General features: G+C 38.4%; 1 protein-coding gene across 1 annotated transcript in view; it reads right to left on the minus strand.

Annotated features, from left to right (window-relative positions):
• Positions 1–6,181: 6,181 nt before the first annotated feature.
• AMMECR1 (Alport syndrome, mental retardation, midface hypoplasia and elliptocytosis chromosomal region gene 1) overlaps positions 6,182–19,992 on the minus strand; it is a 76,037-nt gene continuing 62,226 nt past the window's right edge. The window contains exons 4-6 of the mRNA XM_026848771.1: positions 17,400–17,490; positions 15,619–15,715; positions 6,182–10,628 (exon numbers count right to left, since the gene is read on the minus strand). Coding sequence (XP_026704572.1) covers positions 10,514–10,628; positions 15,619–15,715; positions 17,400–17,490 — 303 coding nt within the window. The 3' untranslated portion in view covers positions 6,182–10,513. The remainder of the gene's footprint in view (positions 10,629–15,618; positions 15,716–17,399; positions 17,491–19,992) is intronic.

Here is a 19,992-nt window from a genome sequence, read left to right on the forward strand (position 1 = left end):
TGCAGAAGCATCTAAATAAGCTCAGGTGTCTCAGTGCAGGCTGTTTGCTTGGAATGCAAAATTTGTGAGCTCTTCTGACTGAATTAAAATTCAGTAGCAGGAATGGCAATGTTAAATATAGCCAACAGGAGGGAAATCTGGATGAAAGGATTCTTGGTGTGGCCCAAGTGGTGTCACTTGGACCACTGACTTTGACAGCAGAGCCACCGTGATTGCTCCTGCCTTCCCTCCCACCCCCTATCCTGGTCTCTGTGCTGTGACTTGAGCTGTTCCCTGTTATGGGTCCAGTTGTTTTGAGTCACAGTAGAAATTTCAGGCGTAATTTCACAAAGTGGAGTACGCTGACAGAACCGCTCCTCAAAGCCAATGGCATACTCATATTCCCCTTCCAAACTTTACCTGTGCAGGTTGTGGAGCTCACTGAACTCTTCTCTACCACTTTAAATTTATAAAATGGCTAACTGAACAAGGTAATTCAGCAAAAAAGTAGAGAGGTAAGGAGCTGCTGTGTAAGAGTGGAGTGGTGCACCTGGAGTCAGACAGGAGGGTAGGCAGTGGAACAGTGGGAGATGTTGCTTCTTTGCTTGTTGTACAGTATCAGTGAAGCTGGCTGAGATAGAATAGAATCATTTAGGTTGGAAAAGACCTTTAAGATCATCAAATCCAACCATAAACTTTGCACTGCCAAGTTCACCAACAGTCTCCCTAAGCACCACATCTACAATGTCTTTGAAATACCTCCAGGGGTGGTGACTCAACCACCTTCCTGGGCAGCCTGTTCTAACACTTGATGACCCTTTCAGTAAAGAAATTTTTCCTAATATCCAACCTAAACGTCCCCCAGTGCAACTGGAGGCCATTTCCTCTTGTCCTGTTACTTGGGAAAAGAGAGCAACATCTACCTCATTCCAGCCTCCTTCCAGGTAGTTGTAGAGAGTTGCCTCCACTCCAGGCTAAACACCCCGAGTTCCCTCAGCTGCTCCTCACAGGACTTGTGCTCTAGACCCTTCACCAGCTTTGCTGTCCCTTGGACACACTCCAGCACCTCAGTGTCTTTCCTGTAGTGAAGGACCCAAAAGTTAAATTATTCCCTCCTTCCCCTTGCCTCATTGAAGGCTTTTAAAATGTAGTAGTTCATTTTGGTTTATGGTATGGTGCCACAAGAAACCCTATCAGCATAGCTAGACACAAGCTTCAACGGAAGGTGAAGAACAGGTCAGAATAGGAGCAGAAAGAGAATGAACTTCTGAGGCTTACATCATGGAACTTTACATCCTTTATTCCTCAGGGGTCTCTGGTATCTGCTTGGAATATGCATCGGACAGAGCTTGTTCAACGTGCAGGATATTGGTTTGAATGGGAAAGCACAGGATACTTGGTTGCTGTAGGGGTTATTCTCTTTCTTGGCAGAGGCTGATTTTCATTTCCCTGAATGCTTTATTTTACAGGCAGTTATGCTATACAGATGATTTATTTGGTCGTTTTTATGCTTATTTACGCTGATAATTAAAGAGCAATACTATACTGCTACTCTTGAAAGCTAATTGGCATTCTCTCCAGTGGGATTATGCACACAATCTGTGTCGAGCTAAAGCTGTTGCCCAGGACCTGATGATGAATTTTACACTGCAGCAGTGCGGCGTACAACTGGAAGTGTAGTTCTGGTCCCCTCCCACGGTCAAATGTTCCTAACACTCTAGTCACAGTACTACCAGTTACAAAACCATTTGCAGTAGCAGTGGGGCAGAGCGGGAGGTGGCCCATCTAACCTCACAGACTGTTCCTTGCACCACTAGTTTAAGATGACTGTAAAATCTCACCCTGAAGTGGACTGATTTGCTGTGTGCTAGCAAGTCAGGCACAATACCAGAAAAAAAAAATAAATCCTGTGCAGTGCCAGTGCCTAGACTTCACAGAGAATTTGGCATGTATTAAGGTGTCTGAACAGAGCTCTACTCTCCTAATTTTTAGTACTGTAGGCACTTCAAATAAAAGAAACAAGGAGCAGTGAAACTGGTAACTCTGCCAGTGACTGACTGTCTAAATTTGCCTCCAAATGTACATATAAATGAAGCATTATTAATGACAATGAACTTGTTTACTGATTGGTTAGTTTATGCAGCCCTAGAGTAAGTAGCCTTCCAAAGCAGAAAAGTGAGCTCGTAAAATCAGTGCACCCACCACAGCATCTGGCACCTGGGCCTGTGAACATGGAGCTTATGGTGCCAAGGCTTTAGCTGTGCGGGATACGTGCAGTGCTGCTGTTCAAGGATTCAGACGCATGGCAGTAACATCTTCCTATTTAAGCACCAAAGAAGAATTTGCATCTTGTTTCTTTTGAAGGGTGAAAATCAACAGTTCTTGGCCATGCATGTATAAATCAGTAAAAAGCCACAGCCTATGCACACTCACCTACACTTGGTTTTGGTTCAGCTTCTTAGGCATTGACAAACTTTGCTTATAAGCAAAGCCTGCTCGTGCTTCAGCAGGTTCTGCCTCGCTGAAGTTGGGAGACATGAAAAGTTCAGTCCATTTCCATATCTTAAGATTATAGAGTACCTCACTGTAGATTTATCCATCTGTTTCTGGCCACAATCAGGGTTTTGATATTTCTGTATATTTGATACCATTTTGTAAAGCCCAACTGTATCTTTCTTTCAGAAGTAATGGCTATTTGCAACTGTTAGCTTACTGTATTTTACTTTTATGTCCTAAGTCTTACATCTAAACGCAGGCATTTGTTTTCTATGCATCTAGAGCTAACACAAAATAGAGATGTGCTGTTTTTCTCACTGTTGCAATTGTTTCACTAGAGGCAAGTTCTTAGGAATTAAATTAGTTCTAATAGTTAACAAAGCTCTGAAAAGGCCAAAAAGCAGGAAGAGGGCATATGTCACCCCTGGTAGGAGGTAAAAGGTTTCTATGGGCAGATAAGTCAATGTTGATGTTTTCATTTTTACAGTGACAAGACTCATAAGAAATCTGTTGATTTTTGTGATCTCATACGCAAAGTGATAGTGCTGTAAATCTGTCTTGCAGCTTTTAGTGTAACTTAGTCCAAGCCAAGCTGTTTTCTAAATGATTTTATTTTTCTTCAGGGTCAATTTTGTACTTTTTGAAAATTATTTCTGCATTTACTGAGTCATTATCTCAATGCTGCAGAGGACACAGCAGGCAGGACAGTGAGCATAGCCACACCACTCGCCAACCAAACTGTGCGAGGGAGCTGGAGCTGCTCAGGCACTGGGCTGATGCACGAAGCAGTCTTGGGGAAACTTGCAGTTCCAGTTACCCAACCCTCTAGTTCAAGCGTGGCATTATCCAGGCACAGAATGGTATGGCAAGGGCAAGGGTGGATGTAGAAAGGCTCAGCTGCCATGCATGCTGTTAGTTCTGAATAATTTGTAAGAGTGTTATAAATTTTGTAAACTTTTTAATGTGCTAAAACTTGGTTATGAGGTAACGTTTACAAATAAGGGATAATTTGTGTACTTGTTTTTGTATTTTGGTCTGATGGTTTTTTTTGCTGTTGTGTCCTGAAGTCCAGAGCACTGGGCAAATAGTTGTTAAACCTTTGAATTAAAACAAATAAATGCATTTTAATGGATACTTGTACAGTTTTGTTATCATTCTAATCATGCCAGGCACTGAGTCTGTCTTGCTTAAGACTTTAAAACCAGGTAAGAAAACCAAAACTGACTTTCCACTTCAATTTGTAATATCAACAGTTAAGAGTCACAGGGTGCTTTAATAGTAGCTAGCTAATCATCAAATCAGATAAGAATATGGATTCTTCTGCCTTAAGCAGTAGATGTAGTCTACCTTGCACATAGCAGTTTCAGTGAGAACAATGATTACTGGGATTTCTGGAACTTTTAAGTATGACCTGTGCCTTACCTGTCAATCACCACAAGCCAAGCCTGAGTTTACTGGCAGACCTCACTGTAGTACATAAATCCTTTAATCACTGTTTAAATAGCTCCTGTCTATGTCTTTCAGTTAAAGAGCTCAGGAAGCAGTATTACAGTATTATGATGCTTTCTCTACGCTCCCACTGTTCTTGCCACAACTTCAGCAGTGTCTTTTATTTCCCGTTCTATATCACTTTAGTAGAAAGTCAGAGAACACGTAGAGAAGTTTTCAGCTCAAAACTTTGTGCAGAAAGCTACTGCAATTAAGGTACTCATAATCTCACACTACAGATGATGGCAAAGGAGTTTTAATGCACTGCAGAAATGTTTCTAGCTATACTTAAACTGCAATAATGTTGTGACAAGCAGGTATTTTGTTGTGTAAGGTTCCTGGCAAATACTGTTTCTGGAAAAAGAACACACTGGATATGCCCACCTTGTTATTATATCTGCACTGGAGAAGTTTTAAGTTTCCATGCAGCTGGGGAGCAGAACCAATTCTCCAGCTTAATTTCTTTTGAACTGTATAAAGACTGATACAACAGCTTAAGTAGAAATCTAGTGTGAAGTCCTTCATGGAAACCTGAGATCAACTGAGCAAGCGGTTTCCTTTTTCAGGTACTGCCAAATATCCTCTGCATCTCTCTATAACTCTAATTGTAAGTCAGCCTTTCACTGTTTAATACCAACATATATGTAAGGATAAGAGTTTCCACCTCTGAAACATCCTTAACACTCAGTGTTATTTTGCTAGTTTGACTTTTATAGCATGATAACTACATAGGTGGGATAGGAAACTTTTGGTAGGAGGTTTTAACTAGCTATACATCTCAATGGACTATGAGTTTTAGGTAGGTTTTACCCAGTTCAGACTAATGATAGGAAATCTGTGAGGTACTAAAACAATGGAAATTATTTACTCAGGCAGGTTTTCCCTTCTGAGGTTGTTTTCAATCTTCTAAATCAAGGCTTCAAAGCGAGTGGAGTAATGGCTGCAATCAGTCTTCAACATCTAAAGGTTACATGGATACAGTTTGTTTTCAAACACTTTGCATTTCCAGAGAGGAGAGCTGCTAATACAGTTAGTCAAGGGCAAACAAAACCACATCTATAATCAGATTGGAATTCCAGGGAGATGTTAGAAATTTCTTACTTTGTTTCAGGAATTATACTACAGAGGAAATACACTCCCTTTAACTCGGCACACTACAAATTTGGCTGAAGGAACAAAGTTCTCCAAGTCAGTTTTACTTGTCTGGGTACTCTGTTTTGTCATCAGCTGGACTGTGGCTTCTTTGCTGCACAGAACACACCCCTCCCCTCCCCACAGCTATCCATACCAGTGTAGATGCTTGCCAAGGTTCCTCACCCCTTGATCAACACCCCAGGAAGCTCTGCTACCAAGCCAGAGTTACTACAGGGATACTGAAAAGCTGACAGGTAAAGCTGTTAATGAATAAAGGTTCTGGTGCGCTGTTCTCACTGGACCTGCTTAGGTAAAACAATTTTAAAATTGCCCCACTGTGTTAAGACTAAAAGCTTTTGGGGAAGGGGAAAGGCCGCCTTCCCTGGCCTTCCATACTTTGCAGGAACCCTATAGGTCAGTGCAAACTCTACACTATAAATTTTTTTCATGACATTTGATCAACATGACAATCTTCTCATGAGCTAGATATGACATGTGAGATAAATCTCTCATGGCAAAGCAAGCCTATATAGTCTTTAAAAATTACACCTACTACCATGAGTGCGATACAAATAAAGTGTACTGAAATTATTTTAGGTGACACTTCAAGACATGATACACATTTTGCTGCATTATTCTGCTAAATAAATGTTTTTACAAGTAGCAATGGCAATGTACTGGTTACACCAATATGACTGGTTCTGCAACACGGTATTGCTTTGAAAGGCTGAAACCACTGCCCTCTCAGAGAATAAGCAGCCCAAACTTGGACAAAAGTCCTTATTTCAAGTTAGACATAAGTATAAAACTGAACTGATATGAATGAATACTGATAAATACACTGATGTAAATAAATGCTGATTTAACTTGGAGCATTTAACTAGTGACTCACTTCTGAATTAGACTGAAAGCTGCATGCACCTATGCACAATCTGCTCCTACAGCAGGCAAAATGGAAATAGAGTTAATCACAGGGAAGTATTTCTAACACATCGTTAGCCTTTAACATTAACACTAAGTGCAAATGCTTTAAGTAAAAAAATTGACCAAGCCGCACAATTAAGCAGAGAAACATAAAAAGAAATGGTGATTCTTTTTCCTTATTTTATTGGGTAAATGATTTAAAAGGTAATAACAATAGTGTTAAAACTACTACAATATCTTTCCACAGCCATATCTCACAGACCCACAAATAACCTTCTATTTTTTTTTCCTCATTTTTCTCTTTTTAAGCCGTACTTATATTAAAATGCCCATTTCAACAGTTTCTTCACACTAATAGCAATTAAATGTGGAAGGAAGGAGGATCTAGTTATAAAGGAAGGGGGTTCAGGTAATCTGTGATATTATTGTAATCAATCAAGTTACTAAGGAAGGAAGGAAAAGAGAGGCTTTACAAGCTACTCCAGGTAGCTCTAAGCCCATTGTGTGTCACCATTGCATTAAAGATAACTCAAAATGCTGGTGAACAATTTAAAGTATTTTTTGTAACATATAAAACACTAAAATAACTTAGAAACTAGATCCAAATATCTTGAAAAGAATCAACTTTGATATACAAAAACAGTCATAAGTTGTTACAAAAGTTCAAACAAAAGTTTGTTTTCTCAGTGCGTTTATGTACCAGCGCAATTACTGGGTCCAGAGCAAAGAAAGAGGTTTTTATTTTTTATTTTTTCTTTAACAGTAATAAAAAACGAGGAAAACATATCTTTGTATATAAAGAATCATTGCTGGTCTTAAGAATAAATGTAACCAGAAACCCTTAAATCTGAGAGGCACACTTTGGGTTTCTCTTTTTTTTTTTAAAAACTTTTTTTTTTTTTTTTTAACATAAAAGGAAAGTCACCAGTTTATTTAAATGGAGGAGGTATTCAGGCTCCCCAAATAAACTTAATTCAATTAACATCACTAGCAAAAATCAGTTAGAAACTGTACAAAAATAAAAAAGTTAACACATTTAATCCTGCAGGGATTTTGTAAGGACTGGAAGGCAGGCTTTAGGAGCAGCATTTGGGCATGGCTGGAGGCTTCTTTGGTTCGATCTGACACACATAAGAGATGTAACCTACTCCAGACAACAATTTTAAAAACCCGCACATTTGAAGACAAGTAAAGAGGTCTGTATACAAACACCAGGGTGTGCAAATGGATTTGACTGCCTTGATTTAATAGTGTATGAGGTCAGAACTGTCGTGTGCCCTCCCGCTGCTATGATCAGCGTTGGGGTTGAGATGGTGAAAAAATCGGTGCTACAGCAGTCTAGGCAGAAGGAAGGCCACTTGAAGCATGACTTCGTAATAGTTCCATGTCAAGTCTATGGTTCTGTTGTCTAACTCAGTTTACAGGACAGGGTTTTTAGGAACATTTAAGCAAAAGAATGAAAAAACCCCAAACCAACAGTCTCATTAATGGAATAAGGCAAACTGAGTAGTGCTCATAAAAAGATCAGCATTCCAACTTAAAAAACAGTGAAACAAGCTACTTGGTTGTACCTTAACTTCTTATAAAGTACCCCAAATTAAAAAAAAAATATAAAATTTTAAAATCTGTATCTAAGCCCAGCAATATACCTAAAAGGGCACTAAGCGTAACTACGAGGGAATGACATTTTGTGAAAGCAACTGTTGATCAGCTTTACGCAAACAGACCTATTCTGTCCCAGTGCATGTCACAGTGAACTGCACGTTTTGTACAAATAAACCCACAATTACACAGAAAACAATCCATAGCATTTTCAGCACTTGCATGCTGAGGAGGTAGGTGCCCTAGGAACACTGTAGATAGACTGATTATTCAAATCTTTAAAAAGAAATATCATACAATCTGATTGACCACAGACTCTGTAACAGTTTTTTAATTAGTGATACAAAACTCTGGTCCAGAAGGGTCTGGCATTAACTCATTTCAAAAGCACACCTTTACAGTTTGTATAACACCCTTTTAACTATATTTTTAAGCAACAGCTACTAAGAGATAGACAAAAATGCATTGTGCATTATGCTGTATACAAAAAGGAGACAAAACTATCCTTTTCTCCCCCAAGCCATGGTGGGAAGTATTGCTGACCTTGTCCTTAAAAACCTGCAGGATTGTTTATTCATCAGTATATCATTATTACACTGGTAAGAAATTCTGTATAACATCTGCATATATCGAAGATTTTTTAAAAAATCTGATATGATTTTAGATCCGCATGACCAGTCACGTGACCTGCTTGAGGTTGATTAGCACCTTTCAATACATATATATTTTTATATATAATAGATCTTTTTAAAAAACTTCTAACAATGAGCTCATACAGAAGCATGAGCATGCTGTAACGAGATGACAGATAAAGATGGGGTTGGATGACTTTTTTTTTTTTTTGCAGCAGAATGATTCAGTTTGTGCTCAGTTTCCCTATAAGGGCAAGAAAAAAAAACCCAACACAACTCTATCAGGTAGCCACTTGTTCACAGTTTCCACTTGAAGACAAATTCATTTAAAGTGTTCCCCAAGTAGAAACAAGACAACAGTATCACCCAAAATAGCCTCTGTATAAACATCTATTAATTTTTGCAGCTTCTGGCTGGCATCTCTTGGCTCCTGAAACTTCAGGCCCTCTGCTTATGAATTAAGGCATCACAACTGAAAATGTTACTATTTGGACATCAAATGCTGTGGATGAAGGAATATCAAAGACCTTCTACATGAACTCCATAAAAATTAAGTGGCAAAGCTAACCTCACATAAGGGATGAGCATAGTTTATCCGTATTTGTTTTTGAAACCTTACTGAAATATTTCTATAATGTCTCATTTTTTTTTTTAACAACCGAGTTTTGATTTTTTCTATTTGAATTTTTATATCTATATATTTACAAACATTCATTATTCAAAATAATTGGAATAACTGGAATTTCTGCTTGCTGTGGTTTACTCACTCATATTAGGAAGGTCTTTTCTGTAATAGATGGCATGTATTGCCCCCTAGAATATGCACTGAACTACAACAGGTATTAGTGGGAGTTCTGCAGGCACATAAGCAAGGAGCTAGCTCCTACCATATACTGGGCTTGCAGATATACCATGCATACTTTCTACTAAATCCTATTTTTGCAGAAGGAAAAAGTTCCAATCAGGTTTTTTTCCTTCTACTGTGTGGAGGGGTATCAGAATCATTACACAGAACTTAAGCTCTCAAGTACTATTCCTGTAATAGATGAAAACATGTAAAATTATGGCATACTTGTCCTGTGCTCTTTCACAACCGTCTATTTTTCTTTTTTAAACAATAGTTAACTTTATCTAACTCTTCATGACTTGATAAAACTCAACAAGTTCAAACACAGAAGAAAAAAAACAGGGATTTTTCTTTTTCAAAATAGGTTTGCTATAAAAAAAATCTCACTTTAAAAAAAATCCCCAAAAACCTGATGCCAGAGCAGACTCCATATAGTTTGCTAGAATGTCTGGCATATTTGCTCTATTTTTTCTATGAATTTTATATATAAGTATATAGTTATGTCATAGTCAAAGGCACTAAAAAATCTAAATCCATTTTCTTCCTAATATGACATCTGCTACTCACCAACCTGTTTTTAAAAACAAATGTCACTCCTAATTTGAGATCATCAGAAAGGCATCATCTCATTACAAATGCATTATTATGACTCGTCTTGACAGGGCTGGATTGCCCTCGATTCCCAGCACAGCATGGGAGACAAAGGTATCTGGTAGCCTACTGCATTATGTCATGCCCTACCAATTAGACCACTTGATTCTGAAAATGCTGCCATGTTAACGTCACCTCTCATTGTATATGTAATTGCTTCTCTTCATCCAGAAAAGCATTTTGTATGTCAGCCTTGACATTTTGGCTGTATGTGCTGGATCTGAAGATCATGTATATAGCTACATGAAATCTTTACCGTGGGGGTGAGATATTGTACACACAACATTCTAATAATGTTATGAAAATGCAATTCATTGTCTACTATAATACCTGAATCTGATATGTTTCATTCCCTGTCACACCTGTTAATGCGAAAGCCATGAATGCCTTTTTGCTAAGCAAAGCATCCCTAACTGTAACCCATAAATTCTTCCTTCCATCCACAGTCACAGAAAGCCTTGATTGATAAAATTCAATGTTAATGAAGTAGAAATTTAAAATTTCATAAAAAACCCAAGGGCTATATGCTGCAAAAAAATCTGCAGTGAGTCAATAATAAAAAAAGTATGGGATCTTTGTAGTAATGTAGTTTTCCCTCCCGTTGCCATGATGAGCTTAACCAACTGAGAAGCCTCAACATGGCAACGGAAACTATCATCATAAAATGGTACAGTAATAGAGATAGCTAGACCAAGAAGGGGCAGGGTCTCCTGGGAAGAGGTCTGCAGAGAGGTCCAGTGACTGGTCATGCGGCTCAGTGTCAGGAATAATGGTTGTATGGTGGAAGGGGGTGCCCAATACCATTTTGGAAGTGATGATGCTGACGATGGGCAAGGTACTCTGTGTAGCTCATCGTCATCTTCTCACTGCGGTACCTAGAAAAAAAAGCGAAGAAGCAAATTCAAGAACTGTTACCAGGAAGCTCTAAGTAGCACTAAAAATACTGCACTAAGTGGTATGTTTAATGATAACAGCTCTATACTTCTGATAATAGGAATAAGACCAACTTCAGCTGCACAAGGGCAGGGAGGGAACCACCATGGCTGCCAGGGTCATTTCTTGAATCACACGACAAATCACAACATAAGTGCTTATGAAGAATATCTTAAGCAAACAAAACTATTAAAATTTTTCCCTGCTATGTTGCTTGAAGTATAGGGAGTAGAAACTCATGGTGATTTATTGAGAACGTCCCATATCTTCAGTCAATTCTCTACATAAAACCTAGGAGGAAAAACTGTAAACAAGCGCTACAGATTTTTGGGCTGTTTTTACAATTGGGCTGTTTTACAAACAGTATCAATAGTTTGGCAAATTCATTTTTTAAAATGATCCCAGCTATGTTAAATAGAGTTACGTTCCTTTTAGACTACAATCATAGAATATCTCAAGTTGGAAGGGACCTGTAAGTGTCATGGAGTCCAACTCCCTGCTCCTCGCAGGACGACCTAAAACTAAACCATATGACTAAGAGCATCTTCCAGACACTCCTTGAACTCTGACAGGTTTGGTGCCCTGACCACTTCGGGGGGCTGGGGGGGCCTCTTCCGGTGACTGATCACCTTCTCAGTGAAGAGCCTTTTCTTCCTACCTGAACTTCCCCTAATGCAGATTCATTCCATTTCCTTGTGTCCTATTGCTGGTCACCAGGGAGAGATCAGCACCTCCCCCTCCCCTGCCTCCCTTGAGGAAGTTGTCGATTGTGATGAGGACACCCCCCAGCCTTCTCTTCTCCAAGGTGAACAATCCAAATGACCTCAGCCACTCCTCCTAAGTCTTGCCCCTGAGGCCTTTCGCCATCTTGGTTGCCCTCCTCTGGACACACTCTAATAGCTTGATGGCCTTATACTGAGGCACCCAAAACTGAGGCCGCATCAGTGCAGTGCAGAGTGGGACAAACCCTCCCTTGGCTGGCTGTGCTGTGCTTGATGCACCCCAGGACATGGTTGGCCCTTTTGGCTGCCAGGGCACATGGCTGACTCATATTCAACTTGCCATCAACCCAGCCCCCCAGATCTCTTTCCAACCTCTCATCCCCCAATCTGTACATATAACCAGGATTACCCCAGCCCAGGTGGAGAATCCTGCACTTGCTCTTGTTGAATTTCGTATGGTTGGTGATTGTCCACCTCTCTATCTAGATACCTCTGTAAGGCTTCTCTACCCTCAAGTGAGTTCACAGCTCCTTCTAGTTCAGTATTATCAGCAAAATTAATGTACGATTCCCGCATCCAGGTCATTTATAAAAGCAAAGACCACTGGCCCTAAAACTGAGCCCTGGGGAACGCCACTGGTGACTGGCTGCCAGCCTGATGTAACCCCGTTTACTAAAACTCTTTGACCCTGACTCATCAGCCAATTGCTCACACAACGTGTTATGGATTTGTCTAGCTGCGTGCTGCACATTTTGTCCAGAATGATACTGTGAGAGACAGTATAAAAAGCTTTGCTAAAATAATAAAAAACCCACATCTACTGGCTTTCCTTGGTCAGCTAGATGGGTGACCTTGGCATAAAATGAAATGAAGTAGGTTAAGCAGGACTTTCCCCTCATGAACCTATGCTGGCTATGATCAATGACTGTGTTGTCTCTAAGGTATTTTTCAATAGCTCCCAAAATAGCCTCCTTCATAATTTTACCAGGCACTGAAGTGAGACTGACAGGCCTAATCACCAGGGTCTTCCTCCTTACTCTTCTGGAAAAATGAACATTTTCTAGCTTCCAGTCAACCGGGACCTCTACAGACACCCAAGACCATTGAAAAACAATGGAGAGAGGCCCTGCAGTAACATCAGCCAGCTATATGCAACTAAATGCAGAATCCAGGCCCTGACAACAAATAGTTTGGATATACTTGCATCAGCATTGTTTGACAACAAGGAACATATTGCCACATTTACACTTATCTGTAGAAGTGTAAAATCTACACAAAAACAACACTATTCCACATTTCCACAAATTTCACTTAGAAAGACCTTGCATAAGAGATCTGACAGATGAGGTTTGGTGAATCCAGCTACAGTGATTTAAAATACTGCCACCTCTCCTTTCTATCATATTTTTCTTCTGGAGTTGCTCTGGTTGTTCTCTCCTCTTTTAGGTCTGAAAAAAACACAACAGATGGCTCAACCACTTGTACTCACAACCCAACACAAAAGTTTAAACTACTGTGGAGTTACCAACTGCAGCAATTAAGGTGGCAAACACATTTGCTTCTGTTGCCTCTTTGCCAGAGGAACAGAGCAGGACATCTTACACTTGCAGCTTTTTGCTTCAGCGGACGTGTTTCAGAGCTCCAAAGGTGCCCACATTTACGTGATACAATAGTGCTTGTTAACAATGTACTAATTTAACAAACAGCTGCTGGTCCTTGCTGAGAGATCAGCTGCAGCTCTTGAATTGATGTGAATGGTACGGGCACTCTGCATTGGATGAGTAAGCTGGTCTGTGAATGGAATCCCCAGCCACTACGAAACTAAACCAGAAGCCTGGTAGTTGATGAAGTTGGTTGGAAGTGGGTCAGAGCAGGCCAAAGGCTGACTGACTAGAATCACATCTGCACATTTAAGCACATGGAAGAGAAAATGCAGTTACTGTCCCCTTATGCATTCCAGACCCCTTGAATTGGTGCACTTCTTTCAGTTCCACTATGTTTCAGTTCTCTTCTTCAAAACATGGCCAGAATTACTGGGTATTAACTTCAAGTGAAGATAGCTGGCAATAGACTACTTCTGATCAGCTTAAAGCTTTATTCACACACAGGACATTTACTTTAATTCAAAGACTTGAAAAAGAAGTTAAAAGCACTTACTCCACTCTTCCAATAGACTTTTACTGTATGACAAGAAGTTATTAAAATGAGGCTCTAAAACAGGTTGCAGAGAAGTGGTTACTGTTTTAATACTACTGTTTAGAATATGCCAGCAGAAGCTCAGTTTTTAAGCAAGTAAATCAGACAGCCAAAAGAAATAATTTCTTCCGAACATTAAAAATTATGCTTTCCACTTATCAGGCCAGTGATTTTGTTAGCAGTTTGGATGTTGTGAACTTAAAAGCATGGGCTTTTTGTTTTGGGTTTTTTTTTGGGGGTGTGGTGGGGTGAGGTGTGGTTTTCTTTGTTTTTCTTTATTTTGTGCTCAGATACCATTGCTCCAAACAAATCATGTAGCTGGAAGAAAAGGTGTGCTATACAGAATTTTTGTTTCTTGGAAAAATATATTCCTCATTTACTGAAGTGTACAGAAATTGTCATTTAAGAACTACAGCACTGTTACTCTTGCCCTCGGCTATCTCCATATATTCTTTCTGAACAGAAGGTAACAAGGTGTAGAGCTGAAATAAATTAAAAGAAAACTGGGGTTCTGCATTTGAAAATTTAGCTGGATTCTGTAAATCCTTCCTCCCTAATTTAACCTCCAGAACAGCACGTTTTCCTTAGTCACACCTACTCCACAGTAATCTGGTTCCAACAAGAATGAATTCTGAACAGTCACTAAGACACAAAGTCTTATTCTTCATCTACAAGATCACAGAACAAGTAATTCCTCTAATACTAAAATATTTCATCTTCTAAGAAATGCTTTGCTTTCTATCTGCTCTAAATATAAGCTACTGCTATAATGAAGATGACAAATGTGGAAGCTGAAAAGAACCAAAATCTCAGGTCTTTGTCCTATAAAAGTACATATCAGGAGATTCCAGGTCTTTTCAAATGCCTGAAATTACTTCCTTGTCCGTAATTAAGACCCAATTCTTTCAAGTCTGGCTTACACCTAGCTGCACTAAGGAGGAAAGAATTTCCAAAGAAATCAAGACACAGAAATATGAGTAATATATACAACATTTTTAGAACTAATCTTGTGTCTGTGTGAGCCCCTAAACGTTTATAAAAGATAGGAAGGACAACAGTTTTGGACAAAGGATTCTAACTTTGTTATTTGTATTAATAGTATTTCAAGTGTGACCTCCCTGAAGAGGATTAACTTCCTTATGATGCAAGATTTTAAAAATTCTTATTTCTCCAAGCATGAAATAGATATGTAGAGTTTAGCAGTCATTTTCTACTGCGAGTTTATAAAAATATAGTTTGAGAGGCGTTCTTATAGACTCCTCCACGCTTCACCATGTAACTACAATATTATGGGCAGAATATCTGCTGCTAATTCTAAAATATTTTGGCTCCCGCCCACTAAGAAGCCCTCAAGAACACATTTTATTAAATTAGCAAATCAAAATACACTAGTGTGTGAGAGTGACAGAGTATGAAATAAAATACTGAATTCATGTCTTCACTCCTGAGAACACCCTGACATAATTTAACCAGCACACTGACTGTCAAATCAGCTACCTAGTTTGCATACTAAACACCTGTTAAGGTAAGGGAAACCTATATTTCATAGGAGATAAAAAAAGATGCAAGGCTTTCTTTAGGAATTGAACAGATTACAAGTGCTGAGGGGCCTCAGTGTCTTTGCAGCAGCACCATCTGCTCCAACACAAATTGACAAGTAATCCCTGTTAACAACAGCCCCTGAAGGTCCGTTACAGCCAACCAACAAACTGTAAAAAGCAAGCACTAATACACTGCTAAGATTTTTCTGAGTCATGGAACAAAGCATGCAGGTACCCTGATATATATGCAGCCTGATATTTAATAACAGCCTTTTCTTTCTTGCTTAGTGCCACTAATCCCTACACAAAGCACAGATACTCTCAAAAGTCTGGACTGCTATTGTGAAAAGAAAGAAATCATTAATATATACAGGAAAGCTTACTACTACCATCTGAAATAAGCACTTACCAGGAATGAACACATCACAGTACTACAAAAACGGGACTTATCTGTAGTATCCCATGATGCATACCTGGTTAGCTTTATTGTTTTCCTGAATTCATTAGTAATCGGAGCTTTGTAGCCTCCTTTCCTCAATAAGGAATCTATGGTTTGAATGTGGTCCCATCCTGTTGAATTACAGTAGTAAAAATTAGTGAGAAATATAGTAATAATAGATGTTGCAAAAATACAGTACTGTATTTTACTGATATGAAAGTGCTCTGCTGAGTTCTGCATAAAAAATAAGATCGTTCTTCCCTTACTTAAAGACAGCTGAAACAAATACCACATATAGGGTTTCTGTACACAGAAAGTTGACTCTACAAACAACATATATTTTTATCTCATAGATGAAATACTTTAAAAGTGAACCCACTATATCCAGGTGTCCTAGGTCGGGAACAAGATACAAAATTAAACTTTTCTGAAACATTCAGGTATGATCATGTATCACAATCACTTTATACATTATAAATGGCTTGACAGTATGAAAAAATAAATTTCTGTATAAAAAAATTTTAAAATTAGTAGTTGAACATGTGCAGAGAAAACTTCAGAGAACAGACTTCTCCATAAATATCACTTTACAGCGATATTTCTAATTTCAGAACTAATATATTATAGGTGGCTGGGTAATAAAAAGAAGTGATGAATTAAAAATACAGATTCATTATTGTTCTCAATAAAATCTGCATGCTATTCAGAACTCCTGTTTATTGATTTAAGAAAGCCTAATATTTTAAGTAGCTTAGACATATTCTTTCCAAAAGATGCAATTACCTTAGTCACATTGCTTTTGCTTTTGTTGTTGTTGTTGTTGTTGTTATTAAAAAAAAGGGTAGTTTTGGGTACATAAAAAACCCACAAAAGCATAGTTTGGGCTACTTTAAAGAGTCAGACTGCAACGCATGGTCTACTAGAACTATTTAGAAATTTAAACACAAACATCACCCCACTACTTCCCCCCAATTCCTCAATTTTAAAAAAGCTTGGAAAGCCTCTAAACTTTTAAGGGAGTCTTTGGAAACAGAAATATAAATTAAAGATGATCCTCAGTAAAGGTTTCATCCTGTTGCTTAGTAGACCAACTCAAATACAAAAAGGAAAAAGGAAAAAAAGCAGCAATGCAAAATGTAAGATTGAGACACACTGTCAAACTTGGAAGAAAAAAACCACAGTGAGTAGTCCTAATCAGATGCTTAATCCAAAAGATTACTATTCAACAAAATCTATAGGTTTTTTTAATTCACAAACTTAAATCTGTGCCTCTATTAAAAGGGACTTTGACAACATTATTTTGGACTTTCGTATTGGAAGTAATTCCCTTCCATCCATCAAAACGCAGGAAGCCAGTGCTTATACAAGGAATTAAGTACTAGCAGGAAGTACCTAATGGAAAAAAAGACTTGATCATTGCAAATTTAGGAATAAATCAGCTGTTACGATAATTGACCAGACATCCCATCACTTTAATAGAGTTTCTGCATGTCACCAGTATCACAGCATAACAACTATACAGTTAAAAGCTGCCAATTTTCACAAAGTTGGTTGACAGCACTGTACCACCCCTCCATATTTTATTTTCCTACAGCTACACTGCATGTATGACTTGTTTAAAAAACAGCTACAATTTGCTGAATCCCTATAAGGGGCTTGATACAGACATATAATTGGCATTTTATATAAGAGTCTTCTTACAATTAAATATTGCTCCATCATCTGACATCAGCGCAAGGTCAAATATTGCATTTTAGATTTATATGTATGCTTAAATTCTTCACCAGATCATATGAAATAAAGTGCAACAATGACCTTGCTCCTTTGCAACCTCCGGTAAGTAGGTGGCGGTGCGTTTTGATCCTTTTTCATTGATGAATTCTATTCTAATGCCATGTACACCCACCTGCAAGAAATTGGCAGCTCTATTAGTACATTAAAAGAAAAAAAACATATGAGAGATTTCTAACATGATAAAACCCAAAATGTGAACCATTCAGTGGTTAATACTGTTTTGTGAAGAGTTTCAAGAGGTGGTACTGAACGTAATCTTTTTGAAAGTTGTTCACCTTATAGCCTTGTAAGGTCAGTAGCAGCACAAATATGGTCCTCAGCTCCCCACCACGGAGCTTCATTTCTGGTCTGAAGGAAATCCAGCTGAGATACAAAAGTTGCTCTGTCACTGAGTCTACTGTCTCCTTCTGACACTGTCAGCAATGTTGCTGATGATAAAATCACCTGGTCACCAGATATAATCTGCAGGCAACCAAGCAGCTGGCAAATCTTGATGATGTTTCAATGAAGAGCATTAATTTTGTTCAAAGTAACAACTGAACAATGAAAGGTTTGTCACACTACAAACTCCAGCCTGGAGCCTTCAACATTTTTGCTAATATATGATGAGGAAGAGGAGATATTCCAAAGCATTCAGCTTCAAACTCCTATTTCCATGCTACTAAGTATTCTAACATGACAAAATGCCAGTATGGAAACCAAAATTACTAATACCAACGAGTCAGACATCTATAAAGTTGAACTGCCAAAAAAGATTTTTAAAAATAATTAAATTAGGCTAGGCAGCTTTCCAGGGCATTGTTTGAGCACCCGTTTTCAAGGTACAATAATTCTGTTGAGAGTACATGCACTTGAATCAGGCATGCAATAAATGATATTCCATTGCCAGTAAGTTTTCAGTTGCTTTTGAGTGCTGTGTGTAAACACAAAGCATTAGTAGATGGACATATTATTTTCATGCCCACATAACTATGGTGTTATTTCCATTTAAATCCAAAGTTCCCAATGCTGTATGTGGAAATTAATAGTTTATGTTTAAAAGGGTATCATGTTATTTGGTATGGCACTTTTTTTTTTTTTTTAACACAAAATTAATGGAAAATGCTGTAATAACCTATTTTACTGTAACTGCATGACAGTCAAAAAACAAATAAGGAATATTACAAACCTCTACCACTTGTTCAATTAACATATTTTCTAATATTAAGACTTTATTTTTTAATCTTTTTTATCTTAATATATAAGCATGGGGAAGTGGGAGGAGGAGTCTCTCTTGCAGCTGGCCATGACCTCAACAATTTTTCCCCATAAATCTAATATTTCTCAAGTAAGAAAACTTACTTGGAGACTAACAAATTTAATTCACTGCAAATTTATTTAACAAACACTCCTAAACCTAACTTCCATGACATGGATATATAATCACTAGACAGACCAAATCTGTATACTCAGGTGATGTAATTATGAACCCAAAGGACCTGAAAGTAAAATGAAACAGTGTTAGAAGCTGCAATTAACTACAGAGTTTATTCCAAGAACAGACTAAGTTTTTGCTGCTGGTGATTTTGTAACTGTCTATATTCAGTTGCCTAAGCACGAAGATCAAATATTTTTAGGTTTTGCACACCTTCAAATTCTGCAGGATATTGATTCTAAACTCTACACAACTGTTTTGTATAATAGTGGCCCTGTAATATTCATGAGAAGCCAACCAGAAGCACTAGTGATATATTAAATATGATGCAATATTCAAGCAGTAGGTAATTGCAGTGCACTGGATATTACCCATTAACCATTCTGATGGACTTTTACGCTCATTTTCCTTCCCTGTAGAAGAAAAAGATGTACAGCAAAATGAGCAAGGCAACACAACTGTACCCACAATTCCTCTGGTTGAGAAAGTTGCATAGCATTCTGTGAAGCATGAATTCCAACTGCGTAGCTAAGCAGTACACCTAGTCCAGTTCAAATGGCTTTTCATTTTTTAGCTCCAGTTAATCAAAACCAGCCCCGAGTTAAATAAATGGAAGCCACACACAAGCAAAATAAGAATCATCCACATTAAGACTGGCATGGGCACAGCTAGGAATTTGACTTCCACAAGAGACCAACGTTCCTGCGTTGATGGAAACTTCTGAGAAATTTCCCAAAATATTCCTCTCTAAGATGGCAGGTAAGGGATAGGTACATGTTTGGAAGGCATTAGCTGGACTGTAACTGGCTTACCTACCAGGCTCAGCACAGAATTTTGAGGACCAAGCCACAGGTTTTATATAGACTAAAAATACTGATACACTACAGGCAACATTTTGTAGAATAACCACCTCTGTCTGTGAAGTTCAGAAAAAAACCCCAAACAATCTTCTGCAGATGGAGTTTAAATAGTGTCTCATCTATTACTATTTGTTAGGGAAATAACACATACAGGTATCCCTTCTGAGCTGAAAAACGACCATGCAATTGCCCTATCAGCCGCCCAAAAGGACAGGAGTCTACTTAGATGGCTGCTATTGGGCAAGAAAAGTGAGATAAGGAGAGAGACATAGAAAGGCAAAACCCCAACCTCCTCCACCAGAAATATTTCTAAAGGGTTGTAGAGCATGAAATATTGTAT

This window comes from Athene cunicularia (genome assembly GCF_003259725.1).
Source record: "Athene cunicularia isolate RWA chromosome 4 unlocalized genomic scaffold, athCun1 chr4_part3, whole genome shotgun sequence".
NCBI lineage: Eukaryota > Metazoa > Chordata > Aves > Strigiformes > Strigidae > Athene > Athene cunicularia.